At 48.2% G+C, this 19923-nt stretch overlaps 1 protein-coding gene across 1 annotated transcript; it reads left to right on the plus strand.

The window, feature by feature from the left end:
* Nucleotides 1-247: 247 nt before the first annotated feature.
* Nucleotides 248-3494, plus strand: FAM43A (family with sequence similarity 43 member A). The gene has a single exon (XM_023214778.1). It carries the CDS (start codon nucleotides 1280-1282, stop codon nucleotides 2549-2551), a length of 1272 nt encoding a protein of 423 aa, XP_023070546.1. The 5' UTR covers nucleotides 248-1279; the 3' UTR covers nucleotides 2552-3494.
* The last annotated feature ends 16429 nt before the right edge of the window (nucleotides 3495-19923 follow it).

Consider the following 19923-nt stretch of genomic DNA (forward strand, 5'->3'; position numbering starts at 1 on the left):
CCCTCAGAAGTTTCGATCTAGACATACATGTATTCAGCGAGTTGCAATTCAGCCTGGGGGTGGAGTGTCAGGATTCAAGTCTTTTTGCTGCGGGGTAACCCCAGGTCCCAGTGATTTCCGTAGACAAAAGAGGTGCTGGTAAATTTGGGATGTAATTGTCGGATTGGACCGGTCTCCCCGCTCCCTTGACCAATGGCTGTCACCTGGTCCCTTTAAGAGACCAGGAATCCGTCCGACGTCTGAGCCCCAAAAGGATCCTCTTCTCTGTTCCTCCCCTGTCCCCGCGCGGCGAATGGTTCACGCCGGCCTATATTTACCCGAGATCTTCCTCCCGGACGGCAAGGATGTGAGGCAGGCGAGCCGGCCACCGCTCGCAGCACCGGAGAGGGCGCTCTGCAAAGGCGGGCAGCAGACCGTGGAGAGCCCGGGAGCGGAGCTGGACACCGCCTCGAGGGAAGAAATGAGGTAGCGGCGGTCCCTGGACCCGGCCATGCGCTCCCCCTGCCCTCGGAGCCCAGCGCTGTCTCGGCCAAACTAGCCCGGACAGTGAGCGGGCCGAGCGCGAGTCCCCAGCGGAGCGAAGATGCAGTGAGCCCCTGCGGGAGCGCTGCGCGGGGCCAGCCGCGGCCAGCCGGACCCAGCATCCGACAGCACTTTGGGCGAGCTGCTGACTCTGAGACCAGCCCAGCCGAGGGGCTCTCCGTCTCCGGCACCCCTCGGAGGTGGGGAGCAGCGGCCCCTGGGCACGGTCACTGTAGAGTTTCTGCGGGTTTTGGCCCCAGTCCTGGGGGTTGTGTGTGTTAGGGGATCCTCTTCACGTTCGCCGAGGAGTTCCGGCATTATTCTCGCACCATCCCGGGTGCTGTTGCCGGGGCTCTCTTTATTTATTTGCACGCGCGCTTCTAGCTTTTTTCCTGACGTTTTCCACTCCACGCTCGTTCTCTCTCTCTCGCATTTTGTTGCTTGCCTGAGACTCTTTGCCCTCGCCCTTGCCCAGGCTGGGGTAATTCTGTGTGAGCGCGTGTCCCTACCCCCCTCCAACCTTTTTTGCACACTAGAAGCTGAATATTTTCTTTTTAGAAAATTTACCCCCACCCCCTGCGGGGTTCCTAAGCACTCTGTCTCTTCCCCTCCCCCAACTCCCTACCACTGGGCCGCTCCCAGTAGTTTTATTCTTCGATCTTGCCCGGGCCGAGCCCGGCCGGGGCCGGTGGCTCAGTGGGCCTCGCACCCGGCGCTCCGCCGCCGCCGCCCAGCTGCGCCGGGGCGCCCTCCGGAGATGCTACCGTGGAAGAAGCACAAGTTCGAGCTGCTGGCCGAGGCGCCGCCGCGGCAGGCGTCCAAGCCCAAGGGCTACGCTGTGAGCCTGCACTACTCGGCGCTCAGCTCTTTGGCACGGGCGTGCCCCGAAGGCGCGCTTAGCCGGGTGGGCAGCATGTTCCGCTCCAAGCGCAAGAAGCTGCACATCACCAGCGAGGACCCAACTTACACCGTGCTCTACCTGGGTAATGCCACAACCATCCAGGCGCGCGGCGACGGCTGCACCGACCTTGCTGTGGGCAAGATCTGGAGCAAGAGCGAGGCGGGCCGTCAGGGCACCAAGATGAAGCTGACAGTGAGTGCGCAGGGTATCCGCATGGTGCACGCCGAGGAGCGCGCGCTGCGCCGCCCGGGCCACCTCTACCTGCTGCACCGCGTCACCTACTGTGTGGCGGACGCGCGGCTGCCCAAGGTCTTCGCCTGGGTGTACCGGCACGAGCTGAAGCACAAGGCCGTGATGCTGCGCTGCCACGCCGTGCTAGTGTCCAAGCCCGAAAAGGCGCAGGCCATGGCCCTGCTGCTCTACCAGACGTCGGCCAACGCGCTGGCGGAATTTAAACGCCTCAAGCGGCGGGACGACGCGCGTCACCAGCAGCAGGAGCTGGTGGGTGCACACACCATCCCGCTAGTACCGCTGCGCAAGCTGCTCCTGCACGGACCCTGCTGCTATAAACCGCCAGTGGAGCGCAGCCGCAGTGCGCCTAAGCTCGGCTCCATCACCGAGGACCTGCTCGGTGAACAACAGGAGCAGGAGCTGCAGGAGGAAGAAGAGGAAGAGGAGCACCCTGAGGGCTGCCCGGAGGAAGAGGAGAACCATGCGGCAGAGGGAGATCCAGCAGAGGAGGCCGAGGCGCAGCGGGCACTGGTGGTCGCCATGCACTTTGAGTGCGGGGACTTGTTGGACACTCTGGAGAATGGCCGTGGGGAGGCGCTAGGGGGCGACGGGGGCTCCCTGGGCCCGGGGGCCAGGCCGCCGCCTCTGCTGCTGGGCAGCGCCTCCGACATGAAGGCTGAGCTGTCGCAACTTATTAGCGACCTGGGCGAGCTCAGCTTCGGCAACGACGTGCGCACCCTGCAGGCCGACTTGCGGGTGACGCGCCTGCTGTCGGGCGACAGCACGGGCAGCGAGAGCTCCATCGAGGGCGGGGGCCCTGACGCCACCTCCGCCACCGCCGGGGACTCGTCCGGCCAGGCCGACGGCGCCAGTGCAGACGAGCCCCACTCGGACTGAGCTCCTCCGCGCGTCGCCGGTGTTCCAACGTGGCTACCCATCCGTGGTCCCGACAACCTCCCTGTCCCTTGACCCCCCCCCCCCAGGAAAGGGAAAATGGGGCATTTGGGGCCCATACCTACACTTGGAGCCCAGGTCTAGCGTTCCCCTGACCGTTTCCCCGTACCTCCCGCCCCTGCCCTGCTCCCGCCCCAGCACTTCTGGCTTTATTGCGCATGGGGATGCGGGGAGATGTGAGAGGGGAAAACCCTGCCAGGAGGGAGAGAGAGGCAGCCCTCTGGGGTACGGGTGAGGGAAGGCTGGCTGAAGTTGCTAGTCTCAGGCCGTAGGTGCCTGGCCAGTTTCCTGTTTGTGGGGCACTGGGGCCTGAGGAGGAGGGGTTCACTTCCTCCCCCTACCCCCCGGGAGAGGCCCTGCGCTGTCACTGACATCTCATTAAAAAAATAATAATTTGCTCTCAAGGTGTTTGAGGCTTTATGCAACCCTTTAGCCATCGGTTCTTTCTGGTGTAAGAACTCCGGGTGTTTACCTCAGACTGACACCCCTGAAATTTTGCCAAATTCCTCACATAACTGTTTGGGGGGTGGGGGGAGATGAAGGAGAGTTGCATTTTGTTTACAGTTAAAGACATCTAATATCTTAAAAAGGAGTTTTCCTTTAGAAACACACACGCCCTTCCTCTTGCTGAAAAGATCTCACTCCATGATACTGTGTAAAATATTTTTGCACTGTTGTGAAGTATTTTTGACTTTTTTCTGTACATAACTGTGTTCTCAGAGCTGAATGTTTATATCTTTTGCTGTGCAAAAGAAACATGTAAAATGTTGTTCAGTTGTATATACAGAAATGTGTATAAAACATTTTGTTATTTTTTAAAAGTAGCACTGTTTTGGTTCTGTTTGCACGCCAGTGGGGAGAGAATAAAGAGGAAAATTTAACAGAACAGGTGAGCGTCTGGAACTGCTGCGTTGGGGTGGGAGAGGCTGTGTCTAATCCTGGGATGGTGTCATAGGACGGTCTTTGACCTTTCTTGTGCTTGAAGAGAATTAGGAAAGGAAGGTCAACTTTATGCGCCATCTGGGGCCTTCCTGGACCTCCGTAACTGCGGGTGCTGGGTCTGGGACCAGCCTTTTCATGTATTATCCTGTATTTTTCACTAATTAAGTTGCGGGAGTGTAGTCTTTTTCTGGTCTTTTGGAGAGGCCAGAGTGAGTTCCGTGTCACACTCTCAGACCTGTGAGGTTATTTTTGGAGGAGTGACTTCCAGGTCTGCGGAGATTTTACCACCTCCTTCTGTGGGCCATGCTAGTAATCAAGCGTAAGGAGACTACCTTATCTTTTCCATTACAAACAGCTCAGGGAGCTTTAAAGATGAACTAGAAACCCAAAGAGGAGTTCTCTGAGGAGTGGGGCCATCTCTGCTTTTCCTGGGAGGAAAACCAAGTAGAGAGAAAAGTTGACAAGTTCCGATCCTGGTGTAAGTGAGTCATGGTGCAGGTGGGCGGGTGGCTGGGCAGGCTGCAGAGCCCATTTCCTTCCCTTCTACAACCCAGCGTGACCCAGTGGGGGATAGCGCGAAGGTCGAGGTGGAGAGGAGCTGTTAGAGCGCGGTCTGGGTGTGCATGTTTCAGCGCTTTCATGCTTTCTGTGTGTTTGTTTCTGTTGTAAACTCCAAACAGATGTCTCTAGTTTGGCTACACCCGATCAGCTGGAAGTTGTAATAAGATGCTGCCAAAACTGTGCCTTCTGCAAATTATATTTTCCTTTTGCCCCTTCGGGCCTCTCTTCCTGTGTTGCAGAAATGGATCTCACTCCTGGCCTTCCCTGGTGTCCTGAGGCCACTTTGCTTTGTTTTCATCATAAATATGTTCCAAGCAGCTAGACCTAGAAATCCTAAGGAGTCTGGAATTCACTGAACCATAGAGGAAAGCGGGGTGAAAGATTTTCTTCCTAATTAACGGGAATGGTTCAGGCATAGAACTATCTTTAAGAAAGAAAAGCAAAGGGGGCGAGTAGAAAAAAAAAAGATATATATATATATAGAGAGAGAGAGAGAGAGAGAGTTTCGCTCTTGTCTCCCAGGCTGGAGTGCGGTGGCATGATCTCAGCTCACCGCAACCTCCACCTCCTGGGTTCAAGCAATTCTCCTGCCTCAGACTCCTAAGTAGCTGGGATTACAGGCATGCGCCACCACGCCTGGCCAATCTTGTATTTTTAGTAGAGACTGGGTTTCTCCATGTTGGTCAGGCTGGTCTTGAACTCCCGACCTCAGATGATCTGCTCACCTCAGCCTCCCAAAGTGCTGGGATTACAGGCGTCAGCCACTGCACCCGGCTGAGTGGAAAACATTACAAACATTACAAAAAAAAAAAAAAAAAAAAATTCAGTCTCTTCTTAAGGGCATTAGGACAAGGTCCAGGCCTTTGAATCTATTATATTTTGGCTTGGTTGTGAGCCCTGATCCCTCTCCCTGATACCTCAGATACACATCATTGAATGACATTAAAAACCCCAGCTAGAGAGAGGTCAGGAAAGTCCAGTCTCAGCCCACCCGCCCATCCCAGCCCTTCCGCACCAGTGCGCTCACCTGATAAGCAGAGGGCTGTGTGGGCCATCACTAGCCTGTGTGACTATATTTCACATTTGAAATTATTCCCATGCATAGCCAAGTTCCTCTGCTGTTTGAAACCAATGAAGAGGTGAGACAGAGTGAAGCTAATATGGCTAATACTTGGGAGGCAGGGCAGGGTCTGTGCGTCTTCATTCTTATCTAGTGTAAGTGTCCTGTGAGAATACCAGTGTTGGCTTTCATCTGTGACTGATAGGCATGTGGTGATTGGTCCAAAAGTTCAGGCAAATGGCATTGAAACCAACACCATCAATAAATATAAAGCAGCCATCTCTTTAAAGTCTGACATTTCCTCTTATGTGATTTATAAATAGGAAGGGGGGCTTGAAGGCTGAGGAGGAGGAAGAAGAAAATAAGCAGGCTGGAAAGAGCCAGCTCCCTTCCTCCTCCATCTGTGCCCTCCCCACCTCTCCTTCCTCCCCTCTGCTTTTTGGCATCGATCCCCACTGCACCCCGGAGCTCTGACTGATGTAATTCTAGAAGAGATGCAAAGGTGACACGTGATTCACCTCTTCTTACTTCTCAGTCTTCCAGGGATGATATCACTAGAGTAAGAAGAGATGTTTTGAATGAAAATAAAAGAAAGACCCTAAAACTACTTTGCTCCTGGAGCTCAGAGGGAAAAGAATGGAGCAACAAAAGCAAAGCTAAGTCATTAGATAAAATACACCTTCCAGAAAACACCTGAAGTCTGGTTTACTCACCAAATTTAGCTTTTCCTTCTTGCAAAGTGAGGCTCTTGTTTCTCCATGACTTAACCTGATGGTACTTTAAATGCAGTGAGACACTTTCTACATTCTTTCCCAGCCTAGGTCATGCTCGGTGTTCAACAATGCAGTGTTGACTGCATGAGAAACAGAGTGGCTTCCGGCGGCGTGCAGTCGCCCAGGGGAGGCAGTGTGAGTCCGGGAGGAAGCATTCATCCACTTCTCACAGCACAAACATCCCATGTTCGCTTCTACCGTTTGTTGCATATGTGAGCAGGAAGGTGGGAGGAATAAAATGGCATAAAATAAACAGTAGTATTTCATACCCTCCCAACTATTATAGCTTCAGAGAACCCCCTCCACACACACGTGTGTGTGCACATACATGGTTTCCCTGAAGAAACACCTCTCGCTGCCCCACAGTCAGCAGAACAGCTTTTAAACAAATTAAAAAGGCTCTGTTATACTAAGAAAGCACAATGCCCTCCCAGGGGACAGAACTGTTTTTGAGGGTTCTGCCTGTGAATAGAGAGACCAGTGGTTGGTAGAATCTACCCCTGGTGCCATATTGGAGATTTAAAAATCTCATTGGAGTTGCCAAGGATTATGAGAAACATGCAAATTCTATTAGGAGCAAGTTGCCGTCTTTTCTAACAGGATTTAGTAATTTAATAAGCAGAACTCTTTCCTCTGTGTGGTATGCATCAGTAGTCCCAGCAGCTGCTGGTGAGTGATGCATGACAGAGCTGGAAATGTGCAAGGACTGCTGGGGTAGGAGCCATGGCTGACACGTGGGAAGCTACTCAGGGCTCCAGGCAGCCAGGAGGGTGCTCGGCCCAGGGCGCTCTGCACTCTCTGCTCCAGGCTTGTTGCACATAGCCACTGTCTTAGTCCATTTAGTGTTGCTATAAAGGAATACCTGAGGCTGGGTTACTTATATATTTATTTATTTTTTTATGTATTTATTTTTTTAACCATTATTATCCAAATATTATTATTATTATTTTTATTATACTTTCAGTTCTAGGGTACATGTGCACAACGTGCAGGTTTGTTACATATGAATACATGTGCCATGTTGGTGTGCTGCACCCATTAACTCATCATTTACATTAAGTATATTTCCTAATGCTATCCCTCCTTCCTCCCCCCTCCCCACAATAGGCCCCGCTGTGTGATGTTCCCCTTCCTGTGTCCAAGTGATCTCATTGTTCAATTCCCACCTATGAGTGAGAACATGCGGTTTTTGGTTTTCTGTTCTTGCGATAGTTTGCTGAGAATGATGGTTTCCAGCTGCATCCATGTCCCTACAAAGGACACAAACTCATCCTTTCTTATGGCTGCATAGTATTCCATGGTGTATGTGTGCCACATTTTCTTAATCCAGTCTGTCACTGATGGACATTTGGGTTGATTCCAAGTCTTTGCTATTGTGAATAGTGCCACAATAAACATACGTGTGCATGTGTCTTTATAGCAGCATGATTTATAATCCTTTGGGTATATACCCAGTAATGGGATGGCTGGGTCAAATGGTATTTCAGTTTTAGATCCTTGAGGAATCGGCACACTGTTTTCCACAATGGTTGAACTAGTTTACAATCCCACCAACAGTGTAAAAGTGTTCCTATTTCTCCACATCCTCTCCAGCACCTGTTGTTTCCTGACTTTTTAATGATTGCCATTCTAACTGGTGTGAGATGGTATCTCATTGTGGTTTTGATTTGCATTTCTCTGATGGTGAATGATGATGAGCATTTTTTCATGTGTTTGTTGGCTGTATGAATGTCTTCTTTCGAGAAGTGTTTGTTCATATCCTTTGCCCACTTTTGGATGGGGTTGTTTGTTTTTTTCTTGTAAATTTGTTTGAGTTCTTTGTAGGTTCTGGATATTAGCCCTTTGTCAGATGAGTAGATTGCAAAAATTTTCTCCCATTCTGTAGGTTGCCTGTTCACTCTGATGGTAGTTTCTTTTGCTGTGCAGAAGCTCTTTAGTTTAATTAGATCCCATTTGTCAATTTTGGCTTTTGCTGCTGTTGCTTTTGGTGTTTTAGACATGAAGTCCTTGCCCATGCCTATGTCCTGAATGGTACTACCTAGGTTTTCTTCTAGGGTTTTTATGGTTTTAGGTCTAAAATTTAAGTCTCTAATCCATCTTGAATTAATTTTCGTATAAGGAGTAAGGAAAGGATCCAGTTTCAGCTTTCTACTTATGGCTAGCCAATTTTCCCAGGACCATTTATTAAATAGGGAATCCTTTCCCCATTTCTTGTTTTTGTCAGGTTTGTCAAAGATCAGATGGCTACAGATGTGTGGTATTATTTCTGAGGGCTCTGTTCTGTTCCATTGGTCTATATCTCTGTTTTGGTACCAGTACCATGCTGTTTTGGTTACTGTAGCCTTGTAGTATAGTTTGAAGTCAGGTAGCATGATGCCTCCAGCTTTGTTCTTTTTGCTTAGGATTGTCTTGGCGATATGGGGTCTTTTTTGGTTCCATATGAACTTTAGAGCAGTTTTTTTCCCCAATTCTGTGAAGAAAGTCATTGGTAGCTTAATGGGGATGGCATTGAATCTATAAATTACCTTGGGCAGTATGGCCATTTTCACGATATTGATTCTTCCTATCCATGAGCATGTTATGTCCTTCCATTTGTTTGTGTCCTCTTTTATTTCACTGAACAGTGGTTTGTAGTTCTCCTTGAAGAGGTCCTTTACATCCCTTGTAAGTTGGATTCCTAGGTATTTTATTCTCTTTGAAGCAATTGTGAATGGAAGTTCATTCATGATTTGGCTCTCTGTTTGTCTGTTACTGGTGTATAAGAATGCTTGTGATTTTTGCACATTGATTTTGTATCCTGAGAGTTTGCTGAAGTTGCTTATCAGCTGAAGGAGATTTTGGGCTGAGATGATGGAGTTTTCTAAATATACAATCATGTCATCTGCAAACAGGGACAATTTGACTTCTTCTTTTCCTAACTGAATACCCTTTATTTCTTTCTCTTGCCTGATTGCCCTAGCCAGAACTTCCAACACTATGTTGAATAGGAGTGGTGAGAGAGTGCATCCCTGTCTTGTGTCAGTTTTCAAAGGGAATGCTTCCAGTTTTTGCCCATTCAGTATGATACTGGCTGTGGGTTTGTCATAAATAGGTCTTATTATTTTGAGATATGTTCCATCAATACCGAATTTGTTGAGAGTTTTTAGCATGAAGGGCTGTTGAATTTTGTCAAAGGCCTTTTCTGCATCTATTGAGATAATCATGTGGTTTTTGTCTTTGGTTCTGTTTATATGCTGGATTACGTTTATTGATTTGCGTATGTTGAACCAGCCTTGCATCCCAGGAATGAAGCCCACTTGATCATGGTGGATAAGCTTTTTGATGTGCTGCTGGATTCGGTTTGCCAGTATTTTATTGAGGATTTTTGCATTGATGTTCATCAGGTATATTAGTCTAAAATTCTCTTTTTTTGTTGTGTCTCTGCCAGGCTTTGGTATCAGGATGATGTTGGCTTCATAAAATGAGTTAGGGAGGATTCCCTCCTTTTCTGTTGATTGGAATAGTTTCAGAAGGAATGGCTCCTCCTTGTACCTCTGGTAGAATTCGGCTGTGTATCTGTCTGGTGCTGAACTTTTTTTGATTGGTAGGCTATTAAGTATTGCCTCAGTTTCAGAGCCTACTATTGGTCTATTCAGGGATTCAACTTCTTCCTGGTTTAGTCTTGGGAGAGTGTAAGTGTCCAGGAAATTATCCATTTCTTCTAGGTTTTCTAGTTTATTTGCGTAGAGGTGTTTATAGTATTCTCTGATGGTAGTTTGTATTTCTGTGGGGTTGGTGGTGATATCCCCTTTATCATTTTTTATTGCGTCTATTTGATTCTTCTCTCTTTTCTTCTTTATTAGTCTTGCTAGCGATCTATCAATTTTGTTGATCTTCTCAAAAAACCAGCTCCTGGATTCATTGATTTTTTTGGAGGGTTTTTTGTGTTTCTCTATCTCCTTCAGTTCTGCTCTGATCTTAGTGATTTCTTGCCTTCTGCTAGCTTTTGAATGTGTGTGCTCTTGCTTCTCTAGTTCTTTTTTTTTTTTTTTTTTTGAGACGGAGTCTCGCTCTGCCGCCCAGGCTGGAGTGCAGTGGCCGGGTCTCAGCTCACTGCAAGCTCCGCCTCCTGGGTTTACGCCATTCTCCTGCCTCAGCCTCCCAAGGAGCTGGACTACAGGTGCCCACCACGTCGCCCGGCTAGTTTTTTGTATTTTTTAGTAGAGACGGGGTTTCATCGTGTTAGCCAGGATGGTCTCCATCTCCTGACCTCGTGATCCGCCCATCTCGGCCTCCCAAAGTGCTGGGATTACAGGCTTGAGCCACCGCGCCCGGCCTTCTCTAGTTCTTTTAATTGTGATGTTAGGGTGTCAATTTTAGATCTTTCCTGCTTTCTCTTGTGGGCATTTAGTGCTATAAATTTCCCTCTACACACTGCTTTAAATGTGTCCCAGATATTCTGGTATGTTGTATCTTGGTTCTCATTGGTTTCAAAGAACATCTTTATTTCTGCCTTCATTTCATTATGTACCCAGTAGTCATTCAGGAGCAGGTTGTTCAGTTTCCATGTAGTTGAGTGGTTTTGATTGAGTTTCTTAGTCCTGAGTTGTAGTTTAATTGCACTGCGGGCTGAGAGACAGTTTGTTATAATTTCTGTTCTTTTACATTTGCTGAGGAGTGCTTTACTTCCAACTATGTGGTCAATTTTGGAATAAGTGCAATGTGGTGCTGAGAAGATTGTGTATTCTGTTGATTTGGGGTGGAGAGTTCTGTAGATGTCTATTAGGTCTGCTTGGTGTAGAGTTGAGTTCAATTCCTGGATATCCTTTTTAACTTTCTGTCCCGTTGATCTAATGTTGACAGTGGGGTGTTAAAGTCTCTCATTATTATTGTATGGGAGTCTAAGTCTCTTTGTAAGTCTCTAAGGACGTGCTTTATGAATCTGGGTGCTCCTGTATTGGGTGCATATGTATTTAGGATAGTTAGCTCTTCCTGATGAATTGATCCCTTTGCCATTATGTAATGGCCTTCTTTGTCTCTTTTGATCTTTGATGGTTTAAAGTCTGTTTTATCAGAGACTAGGATTGGAACCCCTGCTTTGTTTTGTTTTCCATTTGCTTGGTAGATCTTCCTCCCTCCCTTTATTTTGAGCCTATGTGTGTCTCTGCATGTGAGATGGGTCTCCTGAATACAGCAAACAGATGGGTCTGACTCTTTATCCAATTTGCCAGTCTGTGTCTTTTAATTGGACCATTTAGTCCATTTACATTTAAGGTTAATATTGTTATATGTGAACTGGATCCTGTCATTATGATATTAGCTGGTTATTTTGCTCGTTAGTTGATGCTGTTTCTTCCTAGCATTGATGGTCTTTACATTTTGGCATGTTTTTGCAATGGCTGATACCAGTTTTCCTTTCCATGTTTAGTGCTTCCTTCAGGATCTCTTGTAGGGCAGGCCTGGTGGTGACAAAATCTCTAAGCATTTGCTTGTCTGTAAAGAATTTTATTTCTCCTTCACTTATGAAACTTAGTTTGCCTGGATATGAAATTCTGGGTTGAAAATTCTTTTCTTTAAGAATGTTGAATATTGGCCCCTACTCTCTTCTGGCTTGTAGAGTTTCTGCCGAGAGATCCACTGTTAGTCTGATGGGCTTCCCTTTGTGGGTAAGCCGACCTTTCTCTCTGGCTGCCCTTAGCATTTTTTCCTTCATTTCAACTTTGGTGAATCTGACAATTATGTGTCTTGGAGTTGCTCTTCTCGAGGAGTATCTTTGTGGCATTCTCTGTGTTTCCTGAATTTGAATGTTGGCCTACCTTACTAGATTGGTGAAGTTCTCCTGGATGATATCCTGCAGAGTGTTTTCCAACTTGGTTCCATTTTCCCTGTCACTTTCAGGCACACCAATCAGACGTAGATTTGGTCTTTTCACATAATCCCATATTTCTTGGAGGCTTTGTTCATTTCTTTTTACTCTTTTTTCTCTACACTTCTCTTCTCTCTTCATTTCACTCATTTGATCTTCAATCACTGATACTCTTTCTTCCAGTTGATCGAGTCGGTTACTGAAGCTTGTGCGTTTGTCACGTAGTTCTCGTGTCATGATTTTCATCTCTATCAGTTCATTTATGGTCTTCTCTGCATTGATTATTCTAGTTATCCATTCTTCCATTCTTTTTTCAAGGTTTTTAGTTTCTTTGCGCTGGGTACGTAGTTCCTCCTTTAGCTCTGAGAAGTTTGATCAATTGAAGCCTTCTTCTCTCAACTCGTCGAAATCATTCTCCGTCCAGCTTTGATCCGTTGCTGGCGATGAGCTGCGTTCCTTTGGAGGGTGAGATGCGCTCTGATTTTTTGAATTTCCAGCTTTTCTGCCCTGCTTTTTCCCCATCTTTGTGGTTTTATCTGCCTTTGGTCTTTGATGATGGTGACATACTGATGGGGTTTTGGTGTGGGTGTCCTTTCTGTTTGTTAGTTTTCCTTCTAACAGTCAGGACCCTCAGCTGCAGGTCTGTGGGAGTTTGCTGGAGGTCCACAACAGACCCTGTTTGCCTGGGTATCAGCAGTGGAGGCTGCAGAAGATAGCATATTGCTGAACAGTGTGTTGCTGTCTGATTCTTGCTCTGGAAGCTTCGTCTCAGAGGTGTACCCAGCCGTGTGAGGTATGAGGTGTGAGGTGTTGGTCTGCCCCAGGTGGGGGATGTCTCCCAGTTAGGCTACTCAGGGGTCAGAGACCCACTTGAGCAGGCAGACTGTCTGTTCTCAGATCTCAACCTCCGTGCTGGGAGAACCACTGCTCTCTTCAAAGCTGTCAGACAGGGACATTTGCATCTGCAGAGGTTTCTGCTGCTTTTTGTTTAGCTGTGCCCTGTCCCCAGAGGTGGAGTCTACAGAGGCAGGCAGGCCTCCTTGAGCTGCGGTGGGCTCCACCCAATTTGAGCTTCCCCATGGCTTTGTTTACCTACTTAAGCCTCAGCAATGGAGGGTGCCCCTCCCCCAGCCTGGCTGCCACCTTGCAGTTAGATCTCAGACTGCTGTGCTAGCAATGAGGGAGGCTCTGTGGGCATGGGACCCTCCCAGCCAGGTGTGGGATATAATCTCCTGGTGTGCCATTTGCTAAGACCCTTGGTTAAAGCACAGTGTTAGGGTGGGAGTTACCCAATTTTCCAGGTGTTGTGTGTCTCAGTTTCTCTTGGCTAGGAAAAGGAATTCCCTTCCCCCTTGTGCTTACCAGGTGAGGCGATGCCTCACCCTGCTTCAGCTCTCGCTGGTTGGGCTGCACCCGCTGACCAGCACCGACTGTCCAACACACCCCAGTGAGATGAACCCAGTACCTCAGTTGAAAATGCAGAAATCACCCATCTTCTGTGTCACTCAGGCTGGGAGCTGGAGGCTGGAGCTGTTTCTATTTGGCCATCTTGGGTGCTCCCAATTTATTTATATTTATTTATTTATTTATTCAGAGACAAAGTTTCACTCTTGTTGCCCAGGCTAGAGTGCAATAGCATGATCTTGGCTCACCACAACTTCCACCTCCCAGGTTCAAGTGATTTTCCTGCCTCAGCCTCCTGAGTAGCTAGGAATACAGGCATCCTCCACCTCACCCGGCTATTTTTGTATTTTTTTTTTAGTAGAGACGGGGTTTCACCATGTTGGTCAGGCTGGTCTTGAACTCCTGGACCTCAAGTGATCCACCCACCTTGGCCTCCCAAAGTGCTAGGATTACAGGCATGAGCCACCATGCCCAGTGAGGCTGGGTAATTTATAAAGAAAAGAGGTTTATTTGGCTTAAGGTTCTTCAGGCTGTACAAGAAGCCTGGTGCCAGCTTCTGCTCTGGTGAGAAGGAGGACAAAACAGAAGAAGCCTCTGACTATGGGCTGGAAACTGTCTCGGGCTCTGAGGACAGAGCTAGTCTTCAGGACCTACGTTCCTGGACCTTCACCAACGTCTGGTGTGGAAGTGACATTCCCCTGGCCAAGCCAGGAACCACCTGGTAGATATCCCTTTCATTACCTCAAAACATAGAGGCCATGGTGGGTCCTAAAACGGGAACTGGCACTGAATCCAAGGGCCAAGTTAGGGCTCAGAGAAGTGCAATCGCTTGCCTAAGATTACTCAGCAAGTTGGGACCAGAACTCAAAGTCCTCTGACTCCAAGTCCTACACTCTTTTCCCTGAATCCTTTAAGGTGAGGATAAGTTAATATGGAGGCAACCCAGGTACTGTCCAAGGAAACTTGGCAGAGCCTAAGCATCTGATCAAAGGCCACGAGGGCATCTGGCAGCCGGGTGTTTGGGGCTTCTGGCAAGGGAGACCAAGACCCACTTGAGGAAGTCTGGGAAGAAGAGTGAGTTGTTGGCCTGGGGAATGCTTCCCTGTCTGTCCTGTAGCAGGCTCCTCCTGCTCCAGGACTCACCCCCATCCTGGATTCCTTCTCTAAAACAGTTGGGTCTTGGCTGGTGATTGGGGAGTCTCCCTACCCTCTGCTCCAGGATGAGCCAATCATGACTCACCAGCTCACTTCAAAATCTTGTGCCCTCTTTCATCCTGAGAGCCACACACAACCTCATAACCCCTTGGTTCCAATCCTTTCATTTTACAGATAGGGAAACTGAGGCCCAGAGAGGGGAAAGGACTTATGCATGTGCCACAGGAAGCTTACAACAGAGCCAGGATTAGAACCCAGGTTTTGTTTTCTCCAGTCTCTTTCTAAGATGCCACACTGCCCTCTTTCAGATACTCAGCAACAATGCAGGGAGCCCCACTGCCCTGGGGACACCAGTCAGTTGTATGTGTGTGAAGCTTAGGCCTCTCCCCGTTCTCACGCTGGTAAAGTCTCCACTTTGGCCGCCTCAAGCTATTGTTCCTCGGTCTACAGTGAATATCCCAGACACTCGCCTAAATGACCTTTCCATGGACCTGACAGTTTAGTAGGGGACTCCTGAATATTAAAAGTCTTTGAGAGCTAAAAGGCCAAATATTAAGGCTATTTTTAGGCACCATGATGGGAGGAGGCCAGAGTGGGCAGTAGCAAATATTTCAGTGCAGGGAGTACTTTTAATCACTTCGTAGATGTTCTCCTAACAACATAAGCCACATTCCTGAGGGTTCCACTCTTGCAGCTGAACTCCTGCCCAGAGAAAGAGCAAATGAAGTTTCCAAGGTCATATGAGTTCAAGGAGGGAGGGTAGGTAGGGACGCTGGATCCTACATCAGCACTCTCTCAGTTCTGTGTTCCAGTTCAGGGCTTGCCAAGGATTCTCAGGTACCATTTACAGATCTACAAAACCATCAGCAATTCCTTACCCACAGCTTCTGTCTGTCCTCCCCCAAGGCTTCCCCTGTGGAGAAACCTGCCTTCATCTTTGTATGTCGACGTGCCCCCAGTGGCTCTGATTCCTAGGGGAACCCTCACTGGTGCTCACCCCCTGATTTCCAGTAGAGGAGCTCATCTCTGCGAAAGACCACATGTGATTTGGTGCTACTGTTTGTGTCTGCACCAAACCACGCTGCTTGTCTGGAAGAGATGCACAGACACACCCAGGTATATGAGGCTTTCCCTCTCTTGGGTCTGCAGCAGTGGCTGCAGATGAAGGAAATTTACAGAGTCCATGGCTGGTCAGATCCTTTTGGCGGTGTCCACACTGATGAGATCAAAACAGATTCCAGTCATACACGATAAATCTGCCACTCCATTCCTCTGCCCCAGGTGTTAGCAAGTGTCCAACGTTACCTGACAAACGTGGAATTGGGGGCTGGATGGCGGAGGAGCGGGGGAGGAATATTCCTGTGGGTGAGACTGTAAGGTATAGCTAAGGAGAAAGGCACTTAAGACCCAGGTCTCGCGCTGGTTTTCCCACATATTAACTCTCTGACCTTGGGCAGGCTTCCTTTTGGCACCAATTCTTTCTGTGAAATAGAGATGGTAGTACCTAATCAAACTCTCTCTCAGGTGCTGCTTAGGCTCAAAATCTAAATGTTGGACCAGTAGGTGCCTCGTAAAGTGCGGTCCAGGAAAGGAGTGGTTGCTGCTGGAGTATTCACGCGGAAAGAATACAGTCTGGCTGAGTGAGCTTCAGTGAGGCTCGCCCACGGAGCCAGTGTGCCCACGGGTAGGAAGGTTCTCATGGCCCAAGGTGGGAAAACCCAAAAAAAATGAAGTCATCTATTAAGAGGAGGAAGCAGTAGGTGGGTATTTGAATGGCAGGCTTCATGTGGAAAGATTGTGGGCTAACTTTCCATCCGAAATGCTCAATATCCACATGGGCTACATGGCCATCTCCAGCCCAGTCTCCTCCCTCAGCTGTGGCAGGGGAGCATGGCAGCTGCCCTGTGCTCTCTGGCTGCATTTTTATTTGTTCCATATAATGGGATTCATTTAGTCAGCATTTGATTATCAGCCCGTATCAGTATTACTGATGTGATTAGTGTTCTATACTCAACACATACACACACACAACCGCCCAAAACTTTCCACAAATATTTGCAATTGTGATTTCATTTACTTCTCAAATAGATGCCTAGATGCCCCTGAAATGGACACACATCCTCTTAAAGTAATTCTTCAGACGGATTATTTTCTAGAAATGTGGAGGTTCTGAGGTTTTTCTTGGAGACATATGCAGAGAGAGTATACACAAGAACATGTGGAATCCTCTTACCCTGCTAGAACGGTAGTGTGTGTGTGTGTTTCTGTGGGTATGCCTGGGACTGTGCTCTAGGGTGGATATGAGCTGTATTGTCAACTCAACCTGTTGTGCTTGGCGTTGGTATGAAATGATCGGTGAAAACTCATAGCACAATGAGAGGGCTATGCTGATCCTCCCAGATCTCTGCCAAAACACTCTTCAGATCAGTCATCCTTTCCTTTCCATTGTGCTCTGAGTTTTCTTCTTTGTTTGTTTTTAATATTAAATGTGATTATACAAATCGAAAGCACTGATTCCCTTTGGGAATGCTCTGTATCGCTGGAGACCGCAGTTCAAAGACGCCCGCTACTGTGATGACTGTGGATTCGTCTGCTCAGCACAGTCCTGGTTTATGCCTGATGTTCTCACATAATTACAGGAGAGCTGCCTTTCGCGCTCAGGGTGTCCCAGTTTGATGATCAGTGATAAATGATATAGCCACCTCCCTGTAACCTAGGCAATTTTGTCAACCTGCGCGTGTCTTCATTCGTTCATTTCTGTTCTCTCCTTCACTGAAGGGACATTTCCAGGGTATCCACTGTGTGCCAAGCACCGTGCTGGTTCTGGAGGGAGGTGGGAGAGTGTGGGGAAGGGGTAAGATTAAGGGATAAGGTAGGGGGCTGGAGGATGAAACCAGGGAGACGAGATGCAGTCCTTGCTTTTATGGAGCTTGTAATTCAGCAGAAAAGGACAAAGCGTGTAAGACCAATCCAACATAAAGAAAGGCGTGGTCAGTTTACGTGTAAAGTATTGAGGGAAGCTAGTGGAGGGGCAGCTAACCCACCCAAGGGAGGGAGGGAGGCGTGATTACAAAGGGCTTCACAGAGGAGATGCTCATTCTCTTTAACCATCAAAGTGGGTTTCCTCAAAGGCTCTGCCTGGAGTCACAAAGCTGCCTGACTAAGGTTCTAGAGGAAGCGTCATTCTCCGGAACTTTTTTTTGGTGGTGGGGAGGTGTTTTTGGAAATCTCCTACCTGTAACCTCTCTCCAGCCCTGTACTTTTAAAGGCCATTTCAGAAAAACATTCAAGTTTTCTTCCTCATTGGTCCATTTCTTGACCTGCGCACTTGGCCATCAGAAAAAAAATAGAATATGGTGAGTATAATTAACTAGGGTAGAGATTACCAGCTGCTTTAATAAATCTTATACTCTTACTGGCTTGACATAATAAAAGATTAGTTTTCACTTATGCAAGAGTCAGTGTGAATACTCTTGGTTGCCAGGCATTCATTCAGAGACCCAGGCTCCTTCTACATTGTGGCTCCACCATCTCCTAGGGCAAGAGTCATGGGCCAAATTGGGCATGCCAGCTGTTTGTAAATGAAGTTTTACTAGAACACAATCACACTCATTTACTTACGTATTTATGGCTGCTTTTGCACTCTGACAGCAGTTGCAACAAAGACTGTGTAGCTCAGAAGCCTAAAATATTTACATCTGGCCCTTTACAGAAAAAATGTGTTTATTCTAAGGTCTTGGAATTCTCTCTGGGACATCTGCATCTGGCCAAAGAATGTCCTCCAGTGGACAGAGAATGTGTATGATCATTTAGAACATTTTAATGGGCCAGGCCCAGAAGGGATACACACAACTTCTGCCCACATTCCATTGGCCAGAACTCAGTTCCTGGCTTTATGTCACTGCAAGGGAAGCTGGGAAATGTAGTCTAGCTGTGTGCTCAGAAGGAAAGAGAAATGGAGAAGTGGGCTTGGGGAAGAAGTGTGCAGACTCTGCAACAGGTGGAGGGGCAGGCCCACTCATCCAAGTCTGCGTGTACACTGGAGATTCTTTTTTTTTTTTTTTAGAAAGGGTCTTGCTCTGTCACTCAGGCTGGAGTACAGTGATGTGATCATAGCTCACTGCAGCCTTGAACTCCTAAGCTCCAGTGATCCTCCTGCCTCAGCCTCCTGAGTAGCTGGGACTACAGGTGTGTGCAATCATGGCTGGCTAATTTTTTATTTTTTATTTTTTGTAGAAATGGAAGTCTCACTATGTTGCCCAGGCTGGTCTCAAACTCCTTGGCTCCAACAATCCTCCAGCCTCAGCCTCCCAAAGTGCTGAGATGACAGCTGTGAGCCACCATGCCAGGCCTGGAGATTCAAATCTTGTCCCAAACATTAGAAGTACCTACTCTCCTGTCCTCTCTTCATTTTATGACCGCTGGCTCAGGTTTATATGGACGAAGGCTTTGGAAGGGTCATGGGGAAATCATTTATTTATGCTTTGTGTAGGTGTTCATCACTCAGTTTGCACATGGTCCCGGGGGCTGCTTTAAATACAGGTCGGAGCCCAGAGCCCAAGTCACTTCTCAGAAACACGCTGAAAATCATGTGAGCTCGAGACTAGAAGGAATGCTGGAGCTGGACTGTCTTTCATTGGGAGGAGGGGCGGTCCCTCAGTTCTTACAGCCCTCAGGAGCAGATCTCTCTTTCTCCCGGGACAACGCAGCCCCTGGAAGGACAGCTCTGATTCTTGGAAAGTTCTTCTGAGACTTGTCTTCTGCGAGCCCTTGCACCGGTCCTCCCTCTGTGCTGTGAGCTGCAGAGTGGGTCGTCTCGTTTTCTCCCAGTGTGCAGGGCAGATCAGAAACTTTGGCATGACAGGCCTTCCACTCCACTTCTTTGTCAGACCCAGCCACCCTAGGGAAGCTGCCTGTGCTCTTCTTTCCCGGAGGCCTCAGCTGCCTTTTGCCAGGGAGCCTAGACACCTGCTTTCCAGATAAGAGGGAGACCTGCATAGAGGTGTGAGTGCTCATTGCATGCTCTAGGAGGCCTCTAAGTGAATCCACCCCCTGCCATGGCCCCACTGAGATGCGTGACAGAGGAGCCACTGTCCGCTGTCAGAAACACTTCCATGAACTAGCTAGCTAATGCTTCATGCCGGCCTGGAGGGTGGGCAGGGCAGGTGGACCTTTACAGTTGCTTGGTGGGTCCACTCTGGTCCAAAGTCTGGCCTTTAGTTATGAGGGTCCTGGGGAAATACTGGGTTTCCATTCTCAAGAAGTTTACCTGCTTTATAATATATGGTAATGTTTGGATTTTTGTTTTTTTTTTTTTTTGAGATGGAGTTTCGCTTTTGTAGCCCAGGCTGGAGTGCAGTGGCACGATCTTGGCTCACTGCAAGCTCTGCCTCCCAGGTTCAAGAGATTCTCCTGCCTCAGCTTCCTGAGTAGCTGGGATTACAGGCACCCGCCACCATGCCCAGCTGATTTTTTGCATGTTTAGTAGAGAGGGGGTTTCGCCATGTTGGGCAGGCTGGTCTCGAACTCCTGACCTTAGGTGATCCACCTGCCTCGGCCTCCCAAAGTGCTGGGA

Source organism: Piliocolobus tephrosceles, chromosome 2 (genome assembly GCF_002776525.5).
Source record: "Piliocolobus tephrosceles isolate RC106 chromosome 2, ASM277652v3, whole genome shotgun sequence".
NCBI lineage: Eukaryota > Metazoa > Chordata > Mammalia > Primates > Cercopithecidae > Piliocolobus > Piliocolobus tephrosceles.